Genomic DNA, 18,174 nt, shown 5'->3' on the forward strand with positions numbered 1-18,174 from the left:
CTTTAGATAAGAATATATTCAACTAAGATATTTTAGATATAAGACGAGCCTAGAAAATCTTTTTGCTTGGACTCTAAGGATCCCATGCCGTTATATAAGGAGCATCTCCACTTGTAAGTCAAGTTAAGAAAGTTAGAGAAACTTAAAAAAGAGAATTAGTGAATGAGTATTGAGAGTGAAAAAAATTCTCCCATAGGTATCTATAGTTGTACTTAATAAAAGTTTCTTTCTTTAAAGTGATTGTCTCTATTCTTTTTATGTTAATTTCTACAACAAAAACAACGTCATTACCATGTCTCGTCAAGAACTACTTAATTAGGACGTAGGGTAGAAGAAGTGAAGATTCTTCAAACAAATATGGTCTTATTTCATTCATGCATTCCCCTAATACTTAAAACACCAGACGACATATTTAATACACTAATTACTTGATTATTACTATAAATAAGGATTGCAACGGCGGTGGCGACGACAGCCGAGCTAAACAGCAACATCATCTTCTTGCTTGATCCATCTAACAAGTCGATCGAAATTGACAGCAGAATGACCATGAGGTACTTCCAAACACTTTTTAATTTGTTCTGCAAGAACTTTGCTTCTAGCTTTGATCTCTTCATCCCCTGCTATTAACTCCGCTTTCTTCTTGATTTCCCAACGAGTAACAATCCCATTGCTTTCAAACCCAATTCCAACCCTCCAAATCTCAGTAATGTATTTCATGTTCAGAAAATGGTCTCCCATATAAGGCCAACAAAGAAACGGCAATCCACTACTGACTCCTTCTATTACAGAATTCCACCCACAATGGCTCATAAAAACTCCAATGGAGGGGTGGTTTAACACCTTTTGCTGAGAAACCCAACTCACTATCTTCCCATTTTTCCCTTTAAAATCCTCTGGAAGCTGGTGTTCTGTTCCTTGCCTCACCACCCACAAGAATGGCCGCTCTGTAAGCTCCATCCCCATGGCAATCTCCTCAAACTGTTCCTGGCTAAAGTTGGTGGTACTTCCAAATGCCATATACACAACCGAGCCGACGGGTTGCCGGTCTAGCCAACGGAGGCAAGAGTCGTCTTCTTTCCATAACTGCCCTGCCTCCGTCGCGATGAGTGGACCGAGTGTTAAAAGCTTTGGGTTGAGTGAAACTACTTCTGGCTCAAGTACATGAGGCACTATTAAAATGCACCATTTTGCATATTGGCACCCTTTTTGAACTCTTATTAAGTGATTGAATAAAATCTTTTGTGATTCCTTAAATGGAACACATCGCCAAGGAAGATCATGAGTGCGGAAGAATGAAGGAATTCCCGACGAACCCAATTCGATTCGCTTTTCTTCTAAAGGAATCCCTTCTGAGTTTATAATCCCATTTTGAATAAGGTCGTTAATTCTGAGGTTTATAACAGAGTGAGCAGCTGTAAAAGGAGTGAAAATGGCTGCCTTAACACCTAAATTCTCAGCGATTTCGAGGATCCAAGCCATTGAGATATCAACAATGGTACAGGTGAGGCCATTGTTGGACATGTTGGATAGCAAATTCTTCAATTGTGGCTTTAAATTGTTCATTATGTCAACGAACAACATGTGTATGTTGTCTCTGGTTTGGTCGAGAGGAAAGCCATCTGAAACACTCAAGAGCTCCATGTTGGGGCCAAGGATTTGGTCTATATTTTCACCCATGGCTTTGAGTAGCTTATTGTGAATGAAATCTGTGTTGATCATTGTGATTTTGATGCCTTGTTTTGCTAACCCTTTGGATATGTGCATTAGAGGGTTTACATGGCCTTGTGCTGGAAATGGAATCACTGCCACTCGTCCACCCGCCATTGTTGTTGTTCTTCAGAGCTCAAACACACACATACACACTCTGTTTTTCTTCTCTGTTGAACATCATTCATGATCTCTCAGTTTATAAAGGAGAAGGGGAGGGAAAGAAATGGTTCAAACTTTGGAAGTTTGTTTAGTTTCTATTTAGTCCGTATTTCAAAATATTACAGTTTCAAATATTACAGTTTCAATTTTTTAAATTTTGAGTTCGATTTCAATTGAGCCTATTTAATATTCAGATTTGAGAATGTTAAAATTTTAACCTTGAGGTATGAATTTTGTTTCAATTTAATTTCAAGATTTACCCTTTTAACATTGATTTTTTACTACATACTCATTTTTAGTATTTAGTATTAATGTTTATTAGTTAATGTAAAAGAATTAAAGGAATTGTAATTAACTTAGTTTTCAATTTTACTTCATAATTATTTTAAATTAATTAATAGTCATTACCTTGAATATTGAAGAGAGTATTTAATAAAAAATTAAGATTAACAATATAAATTTTGAAACTTAGAGACTAAATTGAAACAAAACTCAAATAAGGACCCAATTGAAATTAAATTAAAAACATAAAGACTAAATAAATAATGTATATTTTTTCAGGGGACTCTTTGGTAAGTTTCTATATCTTTTAACTTTTTTAAAATAATAATAATAAATAAATAAAACTTTTTCTTTGAACAAAAAAAATAGCACTAAAGGTTATAATCAGCCATAATTTGAAAGAGTTTATTGAGGTATAAAGTTTCTGAAATGATATAAAGTACAATGGATTGAATAATCACGTTTTTCTTGTGGAGGCATCAAACTAATCTGCACGTTTATAACGTGGGCAGATTACCATTTTGTTTTTTCTTTAAATAAAATAAGTATACAATGAAGAGTAATTTACCTAATTTCTTCAAAGAAAATAGTTAAATTTAGACAGCGCTTTGATTAATTTTTATAACTTTTATTTTCTTTTCTTCTCTTAAGGAAGCAAAACCCTTTTATTTTTACCAAATTTCGTTTTAATCTCTTGATGGTAAAACCTGAAATCTTGTCGAAAGAGATTGGAAAAGAGGTAAAAGTTAGATTTCTTTAAACAAATTTATGAAGTTTAGATGTTAAAATCAACCAAAGTCAAATTTGAGTTGTTTTCAAATAAAGGAAAATGAGTTAATTTACAAATATAACAAAATTTCAATATTTATTAGTGAATTGACTACGATAGACCACGATAGCTATCTATGCCAGTGATAGGAGTTTATCGCGATCTATTAATGATATATAGTGACATTTGCTATATTTGAAAATATTTTCAGCAGCTTTACCATTTAAAACAATTACTTTTAAATTTAGATAATTATCTATATAATCTCGATATCAAGTATTATAAAAAAAAAAAAATCAAGAAAAAGAAATTAACTAATTGAAGGTATATAGAAATTTAAGAAGAGGAACTAAATGATTGAAGCTATAAAAGAAGATAATTTCTTAGTCAGCTACGAGTGGAGTTTTAAAAATGCATCAATATGAAGAACATAAATGAAATAAGTTTGATTTACTAGAATGTTTTCGGAGATTAAACATTATCATCTAGGGCCTGTTTGGGGCCCAATAATCTATGTAGGAAGATCATATAGTCCCTATATCTTTGGCCCACGACGTACCCTCTCCCCTTATCACTTGTGCACAATAATCCTCAATTAACAACTCTCACAACTTCTCCACCCCCACTTCCTATGTCTCCTCCCTTCTCATACCATTCTTTCCTCCCTTCCTATGACCTACTTACGTTTTTATTCTTTATTCTTTTGTTGAGTTTATTTCATTATACTTTAGGTGTAGTCTTTTTCCACTATATCTATTTTATTAAGAAGCCATGGTATTTCAATCTAGTTCCATGCACCCTTTTTTTTACCTTTAATTTACATATATCGTTTTTCCTCCAATGTCCTATGATAGAGTATATTAATAATTAATTATCTATAAATTATGTCATTCAAGTTTTCATTTTTATTTACTTAATATATCAATTATTTATCTTTATAATACCCATTAAAAAAAATCACAATATTTTAGATTAAATCTTTGTACACAATTTCTTAAAAATTAAAAAAAAAAAAATCTTCATATACAACATCAATATTCAAAATCTACGATTCAAAAGTCCATCATAAAACTTCAATAGAAAATTCATCTGTGAATATATATGAGAAAAGCTTCAACAAAATCCCTAAAATCAAACAGAAATAAAACTTTTATTATTAAATGCCTCACTATAATATTTAACTGACCATTCATAACCTTTTAATTCTCAATAGTTTTTAAAAGTTAAATTTATAAATATAACTTTTACTCGTTTATTTTTATTTTTTATTTGTCTTACTTTTGAAGGCTTTTTTCAAAATTCAAGTCGTGATTGAAAATTATATATATATTAAAAAGTGGAAAAAGGTTTTAGAAAAAAAAGTTGGTACGTCCATCCTTGGCTTAAAATTAAATTTCGTAATTTTAAATATTGGTATTTTGTTGACTATTTACGACTAATATTAAATTTTAGCTGAGCTTTTTTAAAACAAATTTAAAAGACAATAATTGAATACAAAAAACTGAATTGATAAAATAATTAAATTATAAGATTAAAAAAATAATGTTCATACAAGCAAATTAATTTATAGTACAAAAAACTGAACCAAATAGCACTATACGTGAACTCTACACAACCAAACATAGACATATAAACTCAGACATAACAATTCTGCACATCTAAACACAGACATATGAACTCAGACAACACAACTCTGCACCCCAAACACAAACCTCAAAACTCCCTGACATTAGAACTCCTCAGATATCAGAACTTCAAACATTAAATATCATCTTAACACCCCAAACAGTTCCCTAAATAGTTAATTCAACATCTACCATAAATATTTGTTTTACATCACATTTAAATTGTTATTCTTGAAAAATACTTAACATGTAAAGTAGTATTGGGAAGTTCATACAACGAGACATATTAAGTGTATGTTTAGAGTACCTTGCAAAATATTTAATTTAAAAAATAAATCATTTTGAAATAAACATAAATATTTGACAATCACTAAAAATAAATTTTGAAAGTCATTAGTGTCTATTCTAAACCATTCTTATCAAAAGTGTTTAAATGAAAATGAATTTTTAAAAAACATTTATTTTTTAAGTTAATCCAAATAGACCCTAAGATGACGTCCAATAAAAAGATTATATGACATTTTTAGTAACCATAAAAGAAATTCAATTTCTCAAGCTTTATTACTAAAATGTTTATAAATTTAAAATTGTTTAAAAATATGTTTAGTTGAAAATAAATATGATTAGTATGCATTAAAACGTTACAATTTACAATACTACAATATTTTAGGCTTGCATGCAAAAACTCAAGTGGTCTAGTCGATGTAAAAGTCAAATAAAGTCATAAATATTTCATCACTTTTCCGACCTTAAGAGAGGCATACATGTCTCTATTACCGCTGAATTAATAGCATTTTAGTTCTCTCTACAACTCAGCAGTGTTTTATGATTTTCCTTTCATCACATTTATAGAAAAAAGTTCTAAAAATTTATTAGTGTTTCCAAGAAAAAGAAAGAAAGAAAACATAATTAACCAGAAAATAGTATAAAATACCAAAGAAAAATACTTTGATTAAAATTTTCTATTTCAATGATTAAATAAAATTTGCCATGTAATATCCACAGAATTGAAAAAAGAATAAACTCTCTCATTATCTAACCTAACCCATCCAAAAAATAAGAGGAATAATTATTAAATGAAATGAAAAGAAAAGAAGAACCGTCCCAAGACAACTTTTAAAGAAAGAAAAAGATCAAGCATAAGAAACAAGCATAGAAGTGAACAAATCAACATCAATAATTGCTTCCACTTGCAACATATTGCCAAACCTTTTTTTTTTTTTTTTTTTACCATTTCCGATTTGTGCATGTCATCTTTATGCAGAGGCGATGCTAATCTTCCCTGTATCGTTGGATGTCCCAAAGGAACTGCAACATATTGCTAATTCTACCTTAGTTTAAAGTTCATAACCTAAAATTTTATAGTTCAAACTTGGGATTTTCTCCTAGGAGGATTGGTATAATCTACAGAGAAAAAGTCACTCCTGTGGAGTTAGAAGTGGCTAGTGAGACAACTCTCCATGCCCCTTGGAACCCTAAGCCAGCCTAAATTTTAAATAATACACCATATAAATCCAAGAAAATGAAGTAAAACAAGAGAGTAAAAACATTAAGAAAAATTTCCAAACAGAATTAAGTCAATAAAACAAACTGAAAACAATCAATACCAAAAGGTAGATGGTAAACATAAAGAACAATGAGGGGACATAACCAAAGTCAGCTTACCATCACATACAGAAATGACAAAGTGGCTAGAATATTGACAAAAAAGAGATAAATTCAGAATCGTTCATATCAATACCAACAAATGCAACACGCTGAATGAAGAATCAAGCGCATACACACAGAGCCAATTCCATTTGTGGTTGTGTGTGTGTGTGTGTGTATATATAGTCATGCATTGAAGCTTAGGAGCTACAACCAATTGAAAAGAAAGTAAATCCAAGATTACAGAAGCAAAATGAGCAGTGGGCACATCTTGGCCATACCTTATCCAGCACAAGGCCATGTGATCCCCTTATTGGAAGTCTCTTTGTGCTTAGCCAAACATGGGTTCGAAGTCACGTTTGTGAACACAGAGTACAATCACAAACGTGTAGTGAGTGCTCTAGCAGAAACGAATCATACAGGGGATGGTCATATTCACCTAGTTTCACTCCCTGATGGCATGAAACCTGGGGAGGATAGAAATGACCTTGGTAAATTAACTGAAACAATGTTGCAAGTCATGCCCATGAAGCTAGAAGAGTTGATAAACACTATCAATGGATTGGGTGGCAATGAAATTACCAGTGTTATTGCTGATGAGAATCTTGGCTGGGCTCTAGAAGTTGCTGAGAAGATGAGAATCCGACGAGTCGCCTTCTGGCCAGCAGCTGCTGCATTGTTGGCTATGCTATTTAGCATCCCAAAGCTGATTGAAGAAAAACTAATTGATTCTGAAGGTAAGATGGGTTTCAACTGTTTCTTAATCGATGTTAATGAGTCTATCCAACAAGTTTTCTAATTCAGACAAAATCAATCATATGTCTGACTTAAACCCTAGCTATGAGATTAAACTAGGCAAGACAAACAAACAAATTCACCTGCTTAGCCACAAGAATTTGAAACAAACTAATCAGTAGGCACAATATCAACATAGCTCATAACACTTCAAGATTAGCAGTTGTTAATTAGTTTCAATACAACAGGAACCATACTAAAAAGCGAGGAGATCAAATTAGCAGCATCAGTACCCACAACCAGAACGGAAAGATTGGTTTGGGCATGCATTGGCGACAAAGAGACGGAGAAAATTCTATTTCAAGTTTGCTTAAGAAATAACAAAGCAGTAGAAGTGGCAGATTGGGTTATCTGCAATACAGCATATGAGCTTGAGGCAGAAATCTTCAGCTTAGCTCCTCGCATTCTCCCAATCGGCCCACTTTTAGCAAGCAATCGACTCGAAAATTCCATTGGACACTTCTGGCCAGAAGACTTAACTTGCCTGAAATGGCTTGCCCAACAATCTCCATGCTCAGTCATTTACGTTGCATTTGGAAGCTTCACTGTTCTAGACAAAACTCAATTCCAGGAATTAGCCCTAGGGCTCGAGCTTACAGGCAGACCATTTCTCTGGGTGGTGAGGCCAGACATTACTGAAGAAAACCCTAACAATGTCTTCCCGTTAGGGTTTCAAGAGAGGATAGAATCCCGGGGGAAGATTGTGGGTTGGGCTCCTCAACAGAGGGTTCTTAGTCATCCCTCGATCGCTTGCTTTGTGAGCCACTGCGGGTGGAATTCGACCCTTGAAAGCCTCAGCAATGGCATCCGATTTCTGTGTTGGCCATACTTCGCGGACCAGTTTCTTAATGAGAGCTACATTTGTGACATATGGAAGGTGGGGTTGAAATTGAAGAAAGACGAACATGGAATCATTACAAGAACAGAGATTAAAGAAAAGATGGAGAAACTCCTCACAGATGAGGATTTGAAACAGAGAATTCAAAAATTGAAGAAAACAGTTGTGGAAAATGTGGAAGAAGGCGGTCGATCTTATAATAACTTCAACAATTTCATAAACTGGTTGAAGACATAACATATTTAATCTAAACTCAATAAAGGAAGGGAAATTTGTACTGATGGCCCACTCAGAAAGTTAGCGATGCCCTTTGCTGATATCATCTCATCATTTTAACTCTTCTTCCTTCTTCCTCCATCCTCCATCCTCCATCCTCCTCTCTTTTGCAGCACTTTTCTTTTTTTCTTTTTTTTTCTTTTTCTTTTTTCTTTTTTTTCTGTTTTTCTTCTTCTTCTTTTATTTCCTTTTTCCGTTTCCGACGATTTCTTTCGTTTATACTGCCTCTTGGGCAATTTCCCTTTTTTCTTCTCTCATGATTTCTGTTTATGTCGCCCTCTTTTTTTTTTTCATTTTTCTCTCTATTCTTCGTTTTGCAGTTTTTTCCCGAAGAAAAAAGTTACAGGTGTGTCTGATGAAGAATAAGACAAAAGAAAGATGAACGGGGAGCAGGAGTTTAGAACTATTATATATTTGTTGCTAAAGATATAATTCTCTCCATATTAATATCATCTCTATCAAGTTTGTAGAGTAAATGATCCGTGACTTAAATTTAATCTAATGGAATGATAATTAGACTTGCCTAACCTTTAGCTAATAAACTCGAAAATTGAACTAAAAGGTAAAATCGTTTAACATATTGACCAAAAGCTCTCCTCTCCAACATGTCCTCTACTTCAAAGTTGCTTCCTTCACGTTCTACTTTCTTGCTTTTAGATATCTTAGAACGGATGGATTAGAACAAAAAACCAAAAATCAAATAATTACCAAAATGAGCCTAAAGAGAAAAATTAAATCATATTAATGTAAAATGTGGTTAACATTTGTTTACTATGCTACAAGTAAACATATGCCGTTTTATTTGTGTGAGTTTGACATATCATCTAATAATTTAACCAAACATTACCAATTAAAAACAATGCATTTAATCTTTCATAAGCAAACACGTAAGCACTTCAGAAGGCCATACCAAACAAACATTCAAACATATATTATAGTTCAAAAAATTTAGGCAATAAACTTTAATAGGTAAGATGTCTTAATTTTATTTTAGTTCTTGAAGTTCTAAGTATCCAATTTTGATCCTTAAAAATTTGATATGCCCATTTTATGTTCAACAGCTTCAAAATTACAATTATTTAGAACAATATCATTGTTTTCAATTATTTAATAGTACACTTTTAAATAAAGAAGAATCAAAATTAGTTGATGCACCCAATAATTCAACTAGATTGGCATAACATTAATATATCCTCCTCATGATGTAATCTATCTTAAAATATTATTAAAGACTGCATAAAAAAATATTACAAAAAGAATAGAATAATTCAAAAGGCCGGTATATATACATATATAAAATGTCAACTACAAGTATCATCTAAAAGTTTAAGTTATTAATTATAAAAAGGAGAGCATCACGGCCGCCAGTACAAAAGAAAAAAAAAGACTTTTTTCAACATGGGATGAGAGGAATAGAACCTCGGACTGTTTGGTTGAGAATACACATTTTATGTCAGTTGAAATATGCACATTTTAACAACAATAAGACTTTTGGAAGTGTGCAAATCAAGAGCACAATTGCTTGTACTGTGACACGGTTCTAAGTTTCTAACTAAGCTATAATTTTAATAACCTAAAATTTGTATATTGAAAGTTTCTCCTGACAGGATTGGTATAATCTATCGAGAAGAAACATCACTCCGTAGCATTTATTTAAAGGAACTCTAAGCCACCCTAAATTTCAAATATCACAACATATAAAGCGAAGAAAAAGAAGAGGGAAAAAAGGATGGAATATTAAGAAAGTTTCCAATAACAAGTCAAGACAAATTGAATATAATTAATACCAGAAGAAGGTGAAGGAAAAGACAAAGAACATCAATTAGGAGGTAGATATAACCAAATTCAGGTTATTGTCGCATATGAAATGACAAGGGCAATGGCTTAGAGAGTAAAGAGAAGAAGATTCCTCTCCTAATCACTTTGCTTGTGGTGTGTTGTATACTTAGTGATGAAGCTCATGAGCAACAATGAATCGTACAGCAACTAAATCCTAAATTACAGAAGGGAAATGGGTAGCAGGCACATTTTAGCCATACCTTATCCAGCACAAGGCCATGTGATTCCCCTGCTAGAATTCTCTCCACATTTAGCCAAACAAGGGTTTGAAATCACCTTCGTGAACACAGAGCACAATCACAAACGTGTAATGGGTGCTCTAGCAGAAACGGATCATATAGGGGATGCTAATATTCACCTAGTCTCACTCACAGATGGCATGGAACCTGGTGCGAATAGAAATGAACTTGGTAAATTGAATGACACAATGTTGGATGTCATGCCCATGAAGCTTGAAGAGCTGATAAACACAATCAATTAATTAGGTGGTGATGAAATTACCAGTGTTATTGCTGATAAGAGTCTTGGGTGGGCTCTGGAAGTTGCTGCAAAGATGAGAATTTAACAAGCCGCCTTCTTCCCAGCAGCAGCTGCAATGTTGGCTATGTTATTCAGTATCCCAAAACTGATTCAAGAGAAACTAATTGATTTTGATGGTAAGATTAACATCAACAGTTTCTTAATCAAGTTAATGAGCCTCACAATTGTTCGATTCATACAAAATCATATATCCAACTCAATGCTTTATTGATTTAATCCTTGGCTATGAGATTAAACTAGGCAACACAACCAAACAAATTCACTTTCTTAACCAAATAAAGAATTTGAAACAATATCCAAAATAGAATTTGCTCAAGATGCTTGAAGATTAATAGTAGTTAATCAGTTTCCAATATAAACAGGAATTTTACTGAAAAGCGAAGAGATTAAGTTAGCGCCATCAGTACCTACAACCAGAACGGAAAGCTTGCCCTGGGCATGTTTTGGCAACGAAGAGACACAGAAAAGTATATTTCAAGCTTGCTTAAGAAACAAAAAAGCAGTGGAAGTGGCAGATTGGCTTATATGCAATACAGTTTATGAACTTGGGGTACGAGTTTTCATCTTGGCTCCTCACATTCACCAAATCGGCCCACTTTTAGCAAGCAATCGCCTCGGAAATTCCGGCCAGAAAGACTCAACTTGCCTGAAATGGCTCGACCAGCAATCTCCATGCTCCGTCACTTACGTCGCATTCGGAAGCTTCACAGTTCTAGACAAAACTCTATTAAGGGAATTAGTCCTGGGGTTTGAGCTTACAGGCAAGCCATTTCTCGTAGTGAGGCCAGACCTAACTACAGAAAACCCTAACAATGTCTTCCCGTTGGGGTTTCAAGAGAGGATAGAATCTCGTGGGAAGATTGTGTGTTGGGCTCCACAACAGAGGGTTCTTAATCATCCCTCGATCGCTTGCTTTGTGAGCCACTGTGGCTGGAATTCAACCCTCGAAAGCCTCAGCAATGGCGTCCGGTTCCTGTGTTGGCCGTACTTCGCCGATCAATTTCTTAATGAGAACTACATTTGTGTTATATGGAAGGTGGGGTTGAGATCGAAGAAGGACGAACATGGAATTGTTACAAGAACGGAGATTAAAAAGAAGGTGGAGAAACTCCTTGCCGATGAGGATTTGAAACAGAGAATTCAAAAACGGAAGAAAACGATGTCGGAAAGTGTGGAAGAAGGCGGTCGATCTTACAAAATTTCAACAATTTCATTAATTGGTTGAAAACTTGAAAACATAACATGACGGACCTTTATACTCACAATCATAATATCAAATTTTTGTTTACACGCTTCCGTGGATGTTTCTATATATTTACTTTCAATATCGAAATAAAAAATAAATTGCATTGTGATGTAAAAATATCCACGAAATAATAAAGTAGGTAACAAAAAATCACTGATTTGAACCTAATATAAATAACAGATATTTAACTTTTAAATATTCTTTATAAAAAACTGAATTTATATATTTAAAATATATATTTTTTAAATTTTTTAAATTTCCTAGAAAATTTCATCAATATCTATTTATATCAACATTTCATAAAATTGAGACCTCGACATTTTCGTCGAAATTATATTTTAAGCCATACTCACTATGTGTCTGATATTTGGCTGAAATAAGTAGAATTGAAAAATAAATAAATCGATCAAAATTTTCATCTTACGTCAAATTTATTCTTTTTACAACGAGGTTCGAATTTCCAATTTAAGGTTAGTATACACCAAATGTACAGGGAACTTCTCGCATCAAACTCTGCCAAATTGTTGCAATATTTATTATTTAGTATTTTGTTTTAGTAAAGGCAATATCTACCTCAAACTTTGTTTATCCTCTAGCTTTTTCTAAACTTTCCATTTTCCATCGACATTTTTCTAAATTTTTTAATGATAAATTTAGTTGGCAAAATGTTTAATATGTTAGCATGATTATTTTAAATCTATATTGAATAGATAAACACTAATATCATTCATGTCAAATTGACAAGAATAATAAAATACCGAATTCTATTGAGAAATTAATGATAGTTTCAAGATAATGAAAGATGACTATGGTCTTCCTCAACCAAAACTTTGAATGCTGTTAATAGGATCTCTTTCTAGATGGGATTCAAAAAAGACTGTGTGCTTATTGTTTTGGTATATTGAGGATCATAACTCTAAGGTCTCTTTATATACTAGTTCAATTAGGATTCACATTAAACCCTAATTAATTAAGGATGAGCTTCTACTCATTAAGTTCATACTCAATTAGGAATCTAGGGTGTTAATTAATTAAATCACATAATATGGCATAATCTAATAAAATAACCAATGTGATAAATTATTAATCCACATACATAACTCATATTTTAATTAAACTTATTATTATTTAAATATATCTAACAATCTCTCACTTGGGCTATGTCTGAAGAAACTCGTATGAGGAGAACCTTGAGCGGAAGCGGATCGTCTAAATTCCATAAATTATCGAATATAAAGTTTACAGTAAACATACAACAAATGTGTATTTAAAGTTAAATTACAACATGCTTTTACAAGAAATAAGTTCAAGAAATATCACTTTTGAATAACATTTCTTCACGAATCTCTCGAACAGTCACAAACCTCTTGAAGACCATCTTCAACGAAACCTCGAACTGAAATCGGACACAACCACAATGGAGTCTTTGGTATTCTCAGGGTGAGAACTCAGGAGTAGTGGGCTCTGACTATTTTGGTTTGAGGGAAAGTTTGGGTGAAGGAGGTGGATTGAGAATTCTCTCAAGAACACAAGAACACAGAACACTTCTGTAAAAATCTCAATCGTCTAACAACTTCAACGTTGAAAAAGAAAGGAAAAAAAAAAGTTTTTCTTTTATTCTCCATTTTACCATAAAAAAACATAACCACCCACTTAAAAGATGTGGAAGGGAGTTGAATCCCTTCCTTATTATTCAAATAATAATAATAAAATATAAATAAATATGATAACTAACTTTTCATATTATATTTATATTAAATTATATGTTATATCAAATATAACATATAACCTATAGTTTTAATATCGTATCACATACAATATAAACTATAGTTTCTTCTCTCCATTATATGACATTTAATATAAATTATATTTATATTAAATTTAACAACTATGAATCTCATTCATTGAAAAATATATTGAATCTCATTCAAATATTTATTTCCTCCCATTTAGCTGTAATGTATCAAATACATTATGATAATTATATTATATAATTGAAACAATTTAATTATATCATATATAATTAAATTTCTCTATTAATTTGAACAATTCAAACTAAACCAAAAACTGATTATCAACTAAATCCTTTTGAGTTACCAATGGGACCTTATGGATCCGTAGCTTGAAACTCCAATGGTACATAAATAATTAATTAAACTCTTTAATTACATCATTTAACATCTATTAACTATCGGGCACTCCACTATAGATCGACAGCTGCACTCTTCACACTACATATATATTTTTGTGTCCATTGGATATAACCAATCAACAGTACGATAATCATTCACAAATTGTTCGTAAGTACAGCTAGGCCAAATTATCGTTTTTCTCCTGTAGTTACATCTAACTTCTTAAGTACCACTGATTCCTCTAATGAATAATAGATCATAGTCCTACTATAACTAAACCCCTTTCGAGCCAGGAGAGGGTGTGACACTACATTGTTCAAGACCCGGAATCAGCCCTTAAAGGAGCAATTTATCTACTTACCCCTACTTCAGGGAAGGAGTGAATTCCATCTTGTGTAGCTGTGTTCCCAGCTCCCCAATCAGACGAATCCCCAAAATGGTAGGCTTGTTGAGTCCGCAATATAGCCACTCTTACCCATACAAATCAAAGGACCACCCTCATAGGTAGGAGTTCACAACTCACTCAGGATTCAGGTCATGTTATTATAGTCATCCTGGTGAAATGTAAGTCTCTATTATGAACATTGTTATATAATGAGACTAAACATTTCGTGGTTCAGTCTTATACAAACTCCTTTATATAGAATATCCCCGTTCGCATGTCTAATACATGAATGATCAGGATCAGATCATTTATAGCACTTTACAACAATTGTAACACCTACAAAGAAGGTCATATTCGTAGTATCACTAGGATAAGGTACCCAGCCTTATCCATCTACTACAGACCATTTAGGTTATCACTTAAACATGATCCATTTGTATGTCTCCACAATATGTTTAAGTTACAATAACAACCTTGGATGTTAGTTTATTGGTTTGTGGTTAATGAAATTAAAATATCAAATAATTTATAATTAAAGTGAATAAAATATCATATATTTTATTAATCACATAAAAAATTTGTTCATACATTGTTTACAAACTATAGGACCCTACGATATTTAAAGCATCAACCCAACAATGTCTGTGTACCTGATATAATTAAATCACATAAACTTTAAGTGCACATAAACAGATTATTTCAATAATAGAATTCCCCTTTAGTTTAATTCAGTCCATCTCCTATATTAGCACAGAATCAAGGCGGCTTCCGTCACTACCCTTGTAACTAAACCTTCCTTGATCACCAATTCCAATACATTCAATGACATAGATCAAGTATGGATGGATAGCATGGAAACTACATGCAAAGTGATCTAGATCATGCCTGTTTCCAATTGGTCCAAATTCCTTAATGAGATCATTCTTTAAAATTTTATGCTAAACCGTATGCATGATAAACAAGTTCAGATAATAAAACATAAACCATCAACTTTATTCTATACAGAAAATAAACAAAATAAGGTCAAAGAAAATCCTTAATAACAAACTCCCATTAGACCATGGATCAGAAAAATGACTAACACCCATGTGAGCAACATGCTCATGAAAAACTTTAGGTGGTAAACCTTTAGTCAATGGATCTACCACCATAAAGTTTGTTCCTATGTGTTCTATCGAAATTTAACCATTATGAACTCTTTCTTTAACAACCAAAAACTTCACATCTACATGCTTTGACTTCGTATTGCTTTTGCTGTTGTTGGAATACATCACTGCCAACTTATTGTCACAAAATAATTTTAGTGGTCTTTCTATGCCAACCACTATCCGCAACCCAGTGACAAAATTTCGCAACCATATTTCATGATTGGACGCCTCATAACATGCTATAAACTCTGCAACCATGGTAGAAGAAGCCATAAGTGTTTGTTTAACACTTTTCCAAGATACAGCTCCTCCAGCCAACATGAAGATACAACCCGAAGTGGATTGCAAATTCTTTTGGCATCCAGCATACTCGGAATCAAAATACTCAATGATCTCCAAAACTTCTTATCTCCAATAAGTAAGCATATAATATTTTGTTCTTTGTAAATACCTCATAACCCGTTTGACTACTTTCCAATGATCCATCCCCAGATTGCTCAAATATCTACCTTACACTCCAACTATGAATGCAATATCTAGACACGTACATACTTGAGCGTACATTAGACTTCCAACAACCAATGCATAGGGAACCCTCTGCATCTCCTTAGTCTCGAGTGTGGTCTTGGGGCATTGACCTAAATGAAATTTATCACCTTTAGCGATTAGGGTATCTCTTGGTGCATAATCTTTCATGTCAAATCTACTCAAAATCTTTTCAATGTAGTTAAATACCTTGAGAACATTCTCGCAGTAGTTCAATTCCTAATACAAGAAGCAACATCAAGATCCTTCATCTCAAAATTCTTTTTAAGAAATCTCTTAGTGTCATGCAATAAACCTACATCATTACTTGCTATGAGTATGTCATCGACATATAACAACAGAAAGATTGATTTACTCCCACTAAACTTGTGCTATACACAATCTTCTACTATATTCACTTCAAAACCAAAAGAGGTTATCACTTCATGGTATTTTTTATACCATTAACGAGAGGCTTTCTTGAGATCGTAGATGGATTTCTTCAATTTGCACATGAGACTTTGAATTACCAGACACAAAGTTTTCTGGTTGCACCATTTAAATTGTCTCATCAGTGTTCCCACTGAGACACAGTTTTTACATCCATCTGATGTAGCTCTAAATCGAAGTGGGCTACCAGTTCCATGATTACCCTAAAAGAGTCTTTCGATGAAACCGGAGAGAAAATATCTTTATAATCAATACCTTTCTTTTAAGTAAAACACACAATTTTCTACTATATTCACTTCAAAACCAAAAGAGGTTATCACTTCATGGTATTTTTTATACCATTAACGAGAGGCTTGGTTGAGATCGTAGATGGATTTCTTCAATTTGCACACGAGACTTTGAATTACCAGACACAAAGTTTTCTGGTTGCACCATTTAAATTGTCTCATCAGTGTTCCCACTGAGACGCAGTTTTTACATCCATCTGGTGTAGCTCTAAATCGAAGTGAGCTACCAGTTCCATGATTACCCTAAAAGAGTCTTTCGATGAAACTGGAGAGAAAATATCTTTATAATCAATACCTTTCTTTTAAGTAAAACCCTTTGCAACAAGACGAGCTTTATATCTTTCGATATTTCCATGTGAATCCTTTTTGGTTTTAAATATCCATTTACAACCTATGGGTTTCACTCCTGATGGTAGTTCGACAAGTTCTCAAACGTCATTATCTTTCATGGACTTTATTTCCTCTCTCATAGCATTTATCCATTTTTTAGAGTTAGAACTTTGTAGAGCTTGTTGGAAGTTGATTGGATCATCTTCCATTAAGCCCACATCATCCTAGTAATCTTGAAGAAACACAATATAATCATTTGGAATTGCACTTCTTCTCTCTCTAGTAGATCTCCTTAGTGGCACTTCTTGAGGTTATTGAGTTTGAATTTTAGGTTCAATAACGGGGATTTCAATGTTGTCTAGTTCTATAATTGGTTCAATAGTGAAATCAGGAATTGGAGCCTAAACATCATTTATAACTACATAAGGAAAAAAAAAACTAATTCCTCTTCAAAGATAACTTCCCTTATGTTATTTTCCCCCTCAAACTCAACATCCTTAAGGAATCTAGCATTTTCTATCTCAAACAACGATCTAGAAGTGGGATCATAAAACCTTAAACCCCGAGAGCGCTCAAAATATCCAACAAAATAGCAGCTAATAATTCTTGAGTCCAATTTTCTTTCATAGGGCCTGTAAGGCCTAGCCTCAGCTGGACAACCCTAGATGTGAAGATGATTCATACTAGGCTTCTTTCTTGTCCATAGCTCATAAGGGAAGGCCTAGCCTCAGCTGGACAATTTTATATGTGAAGATGATTCATACTAGGCTTCTTTCTTATCCACAACTCATAAGGGAAGGCCTAGCCTCAGCTAGACAACCCTAGATGTGAGATGCTTAATACTAGGTTTCTTTCCTGTCCACAACTCATAAGGGATTTTAACAAATGCTTTACTAGGTACCCTATTAAGGATATATGTTGTAGCCTTTAGTGCCTCACTCCAAAGAGATTCTGGTAGAGAAGAATGACTAATCATACTTCTTACCATATCCTTAAGTGTTCTGTTTCGCCTTTCCACTACACCATTCATGTTAGGTTTTCCCGACATAATGTATTGTGGGATGATTCCACATTTCTCTAGGTATTTGGCAAAGGGCCCTAGACGCTATTTACCTGATCCATTTATCTGTCATAGTATTCACCACCACGATCAGATTTGACAGCCTTAATTTTCTTTCAAAGATGAAG

At 33.3% G+C, this 18,174-nt stretch overlaps 1 protein-coding gene and 3 pseudogenes across 7 annotated transcripts; 2 read left to right on the forward strand and 2 right to left on the reverse strand.

The window, feature by feature from the left end:
• Window positions 1-343: 343 nt before the first annotated feature.
• On the reverse strand, window positions 344-11,809 carry LOC120079505 (UDP-glycosyltransferase 83A1 pseudogene; annotated as a pseudogene). Of its 5 annotated transcripts, none has more exons than XR_016530253.1 (6): window positions 10,891-11,809; window positions 10,445-10,533; window positions 10,144-10,329; window positions 6,778-6,863; window positions 6,477-6,662; window positions 5,708-6,033 (listed from the first exon to the last, which is right to left on the reverse strand). The product of XR_016530253.1 is annotated as a UDP-glycosyltransferase 83A1 pseudogene, transcript variant X5 (transcript). The 5 variants fall into 5 exon arrangements; XR_016530252.1 differs by having other exon boundaries at window positions 5,708-5,856; window positions 6,778-6,866; XR_016530250.1 differs by having other exon boundaries at window positions 6,778-6,866.
• On the forward strand, window positions 5,765-8,580 carry LOC120079816 (UDP-glycosyltransferase 83A1-like). The gene is made up of 2 exons (XM_039034227.2): window positions 5,765-6,932; window positions 7,179-8,580. Exons 1-2 carry the CDS (start codon window positions 6,449-6,451, stop codon window positions 8,063-8,065), a joined length of 1,371 nt encoding a protein of 456 aa, XP_038890155.1. The 5' UTR covers window positions 5,765-6,448; the 3' UTR covers window positions 8,066-8,580.
• On the reverse strand, window positions 5,768-5,876 carry LOC120080653 (U6 spliceosomal RNA; annotated as a pseudogene).
• On the forward strand, window positions 9,869-11,716 carry LOC120079080 (UDP-glycosyltransferase 83A1-like; annotated as a pseudogene). Its single transcript, XR_016530254.1, has 2 exons — window positions 9,869-10,599; window positions 10,846-11,716. The product of XR_016530254.1 is annotated as a UDP-glycosyltransferase 83A1-like (transcript).
• Window positions 11,810-18,174: the final 6,365 nt, after the last annotated feature.

The sequence above is a fragment of the Benincasa hispida genome, chromosome 6 (assembly GCF_027475165.1).
Source record: "Benincasa hispida cultivar pf3 chromosome 6, pf3_genome.v1.1, whole genome shotgun sequence".
Lineage (NCBI taxonomy): Eukaryota > Viridiplantae > Streptophyta > Magnoliopsida > Cucurbitales > Cucurbitaceae > Benincasa > Benincasa hispida.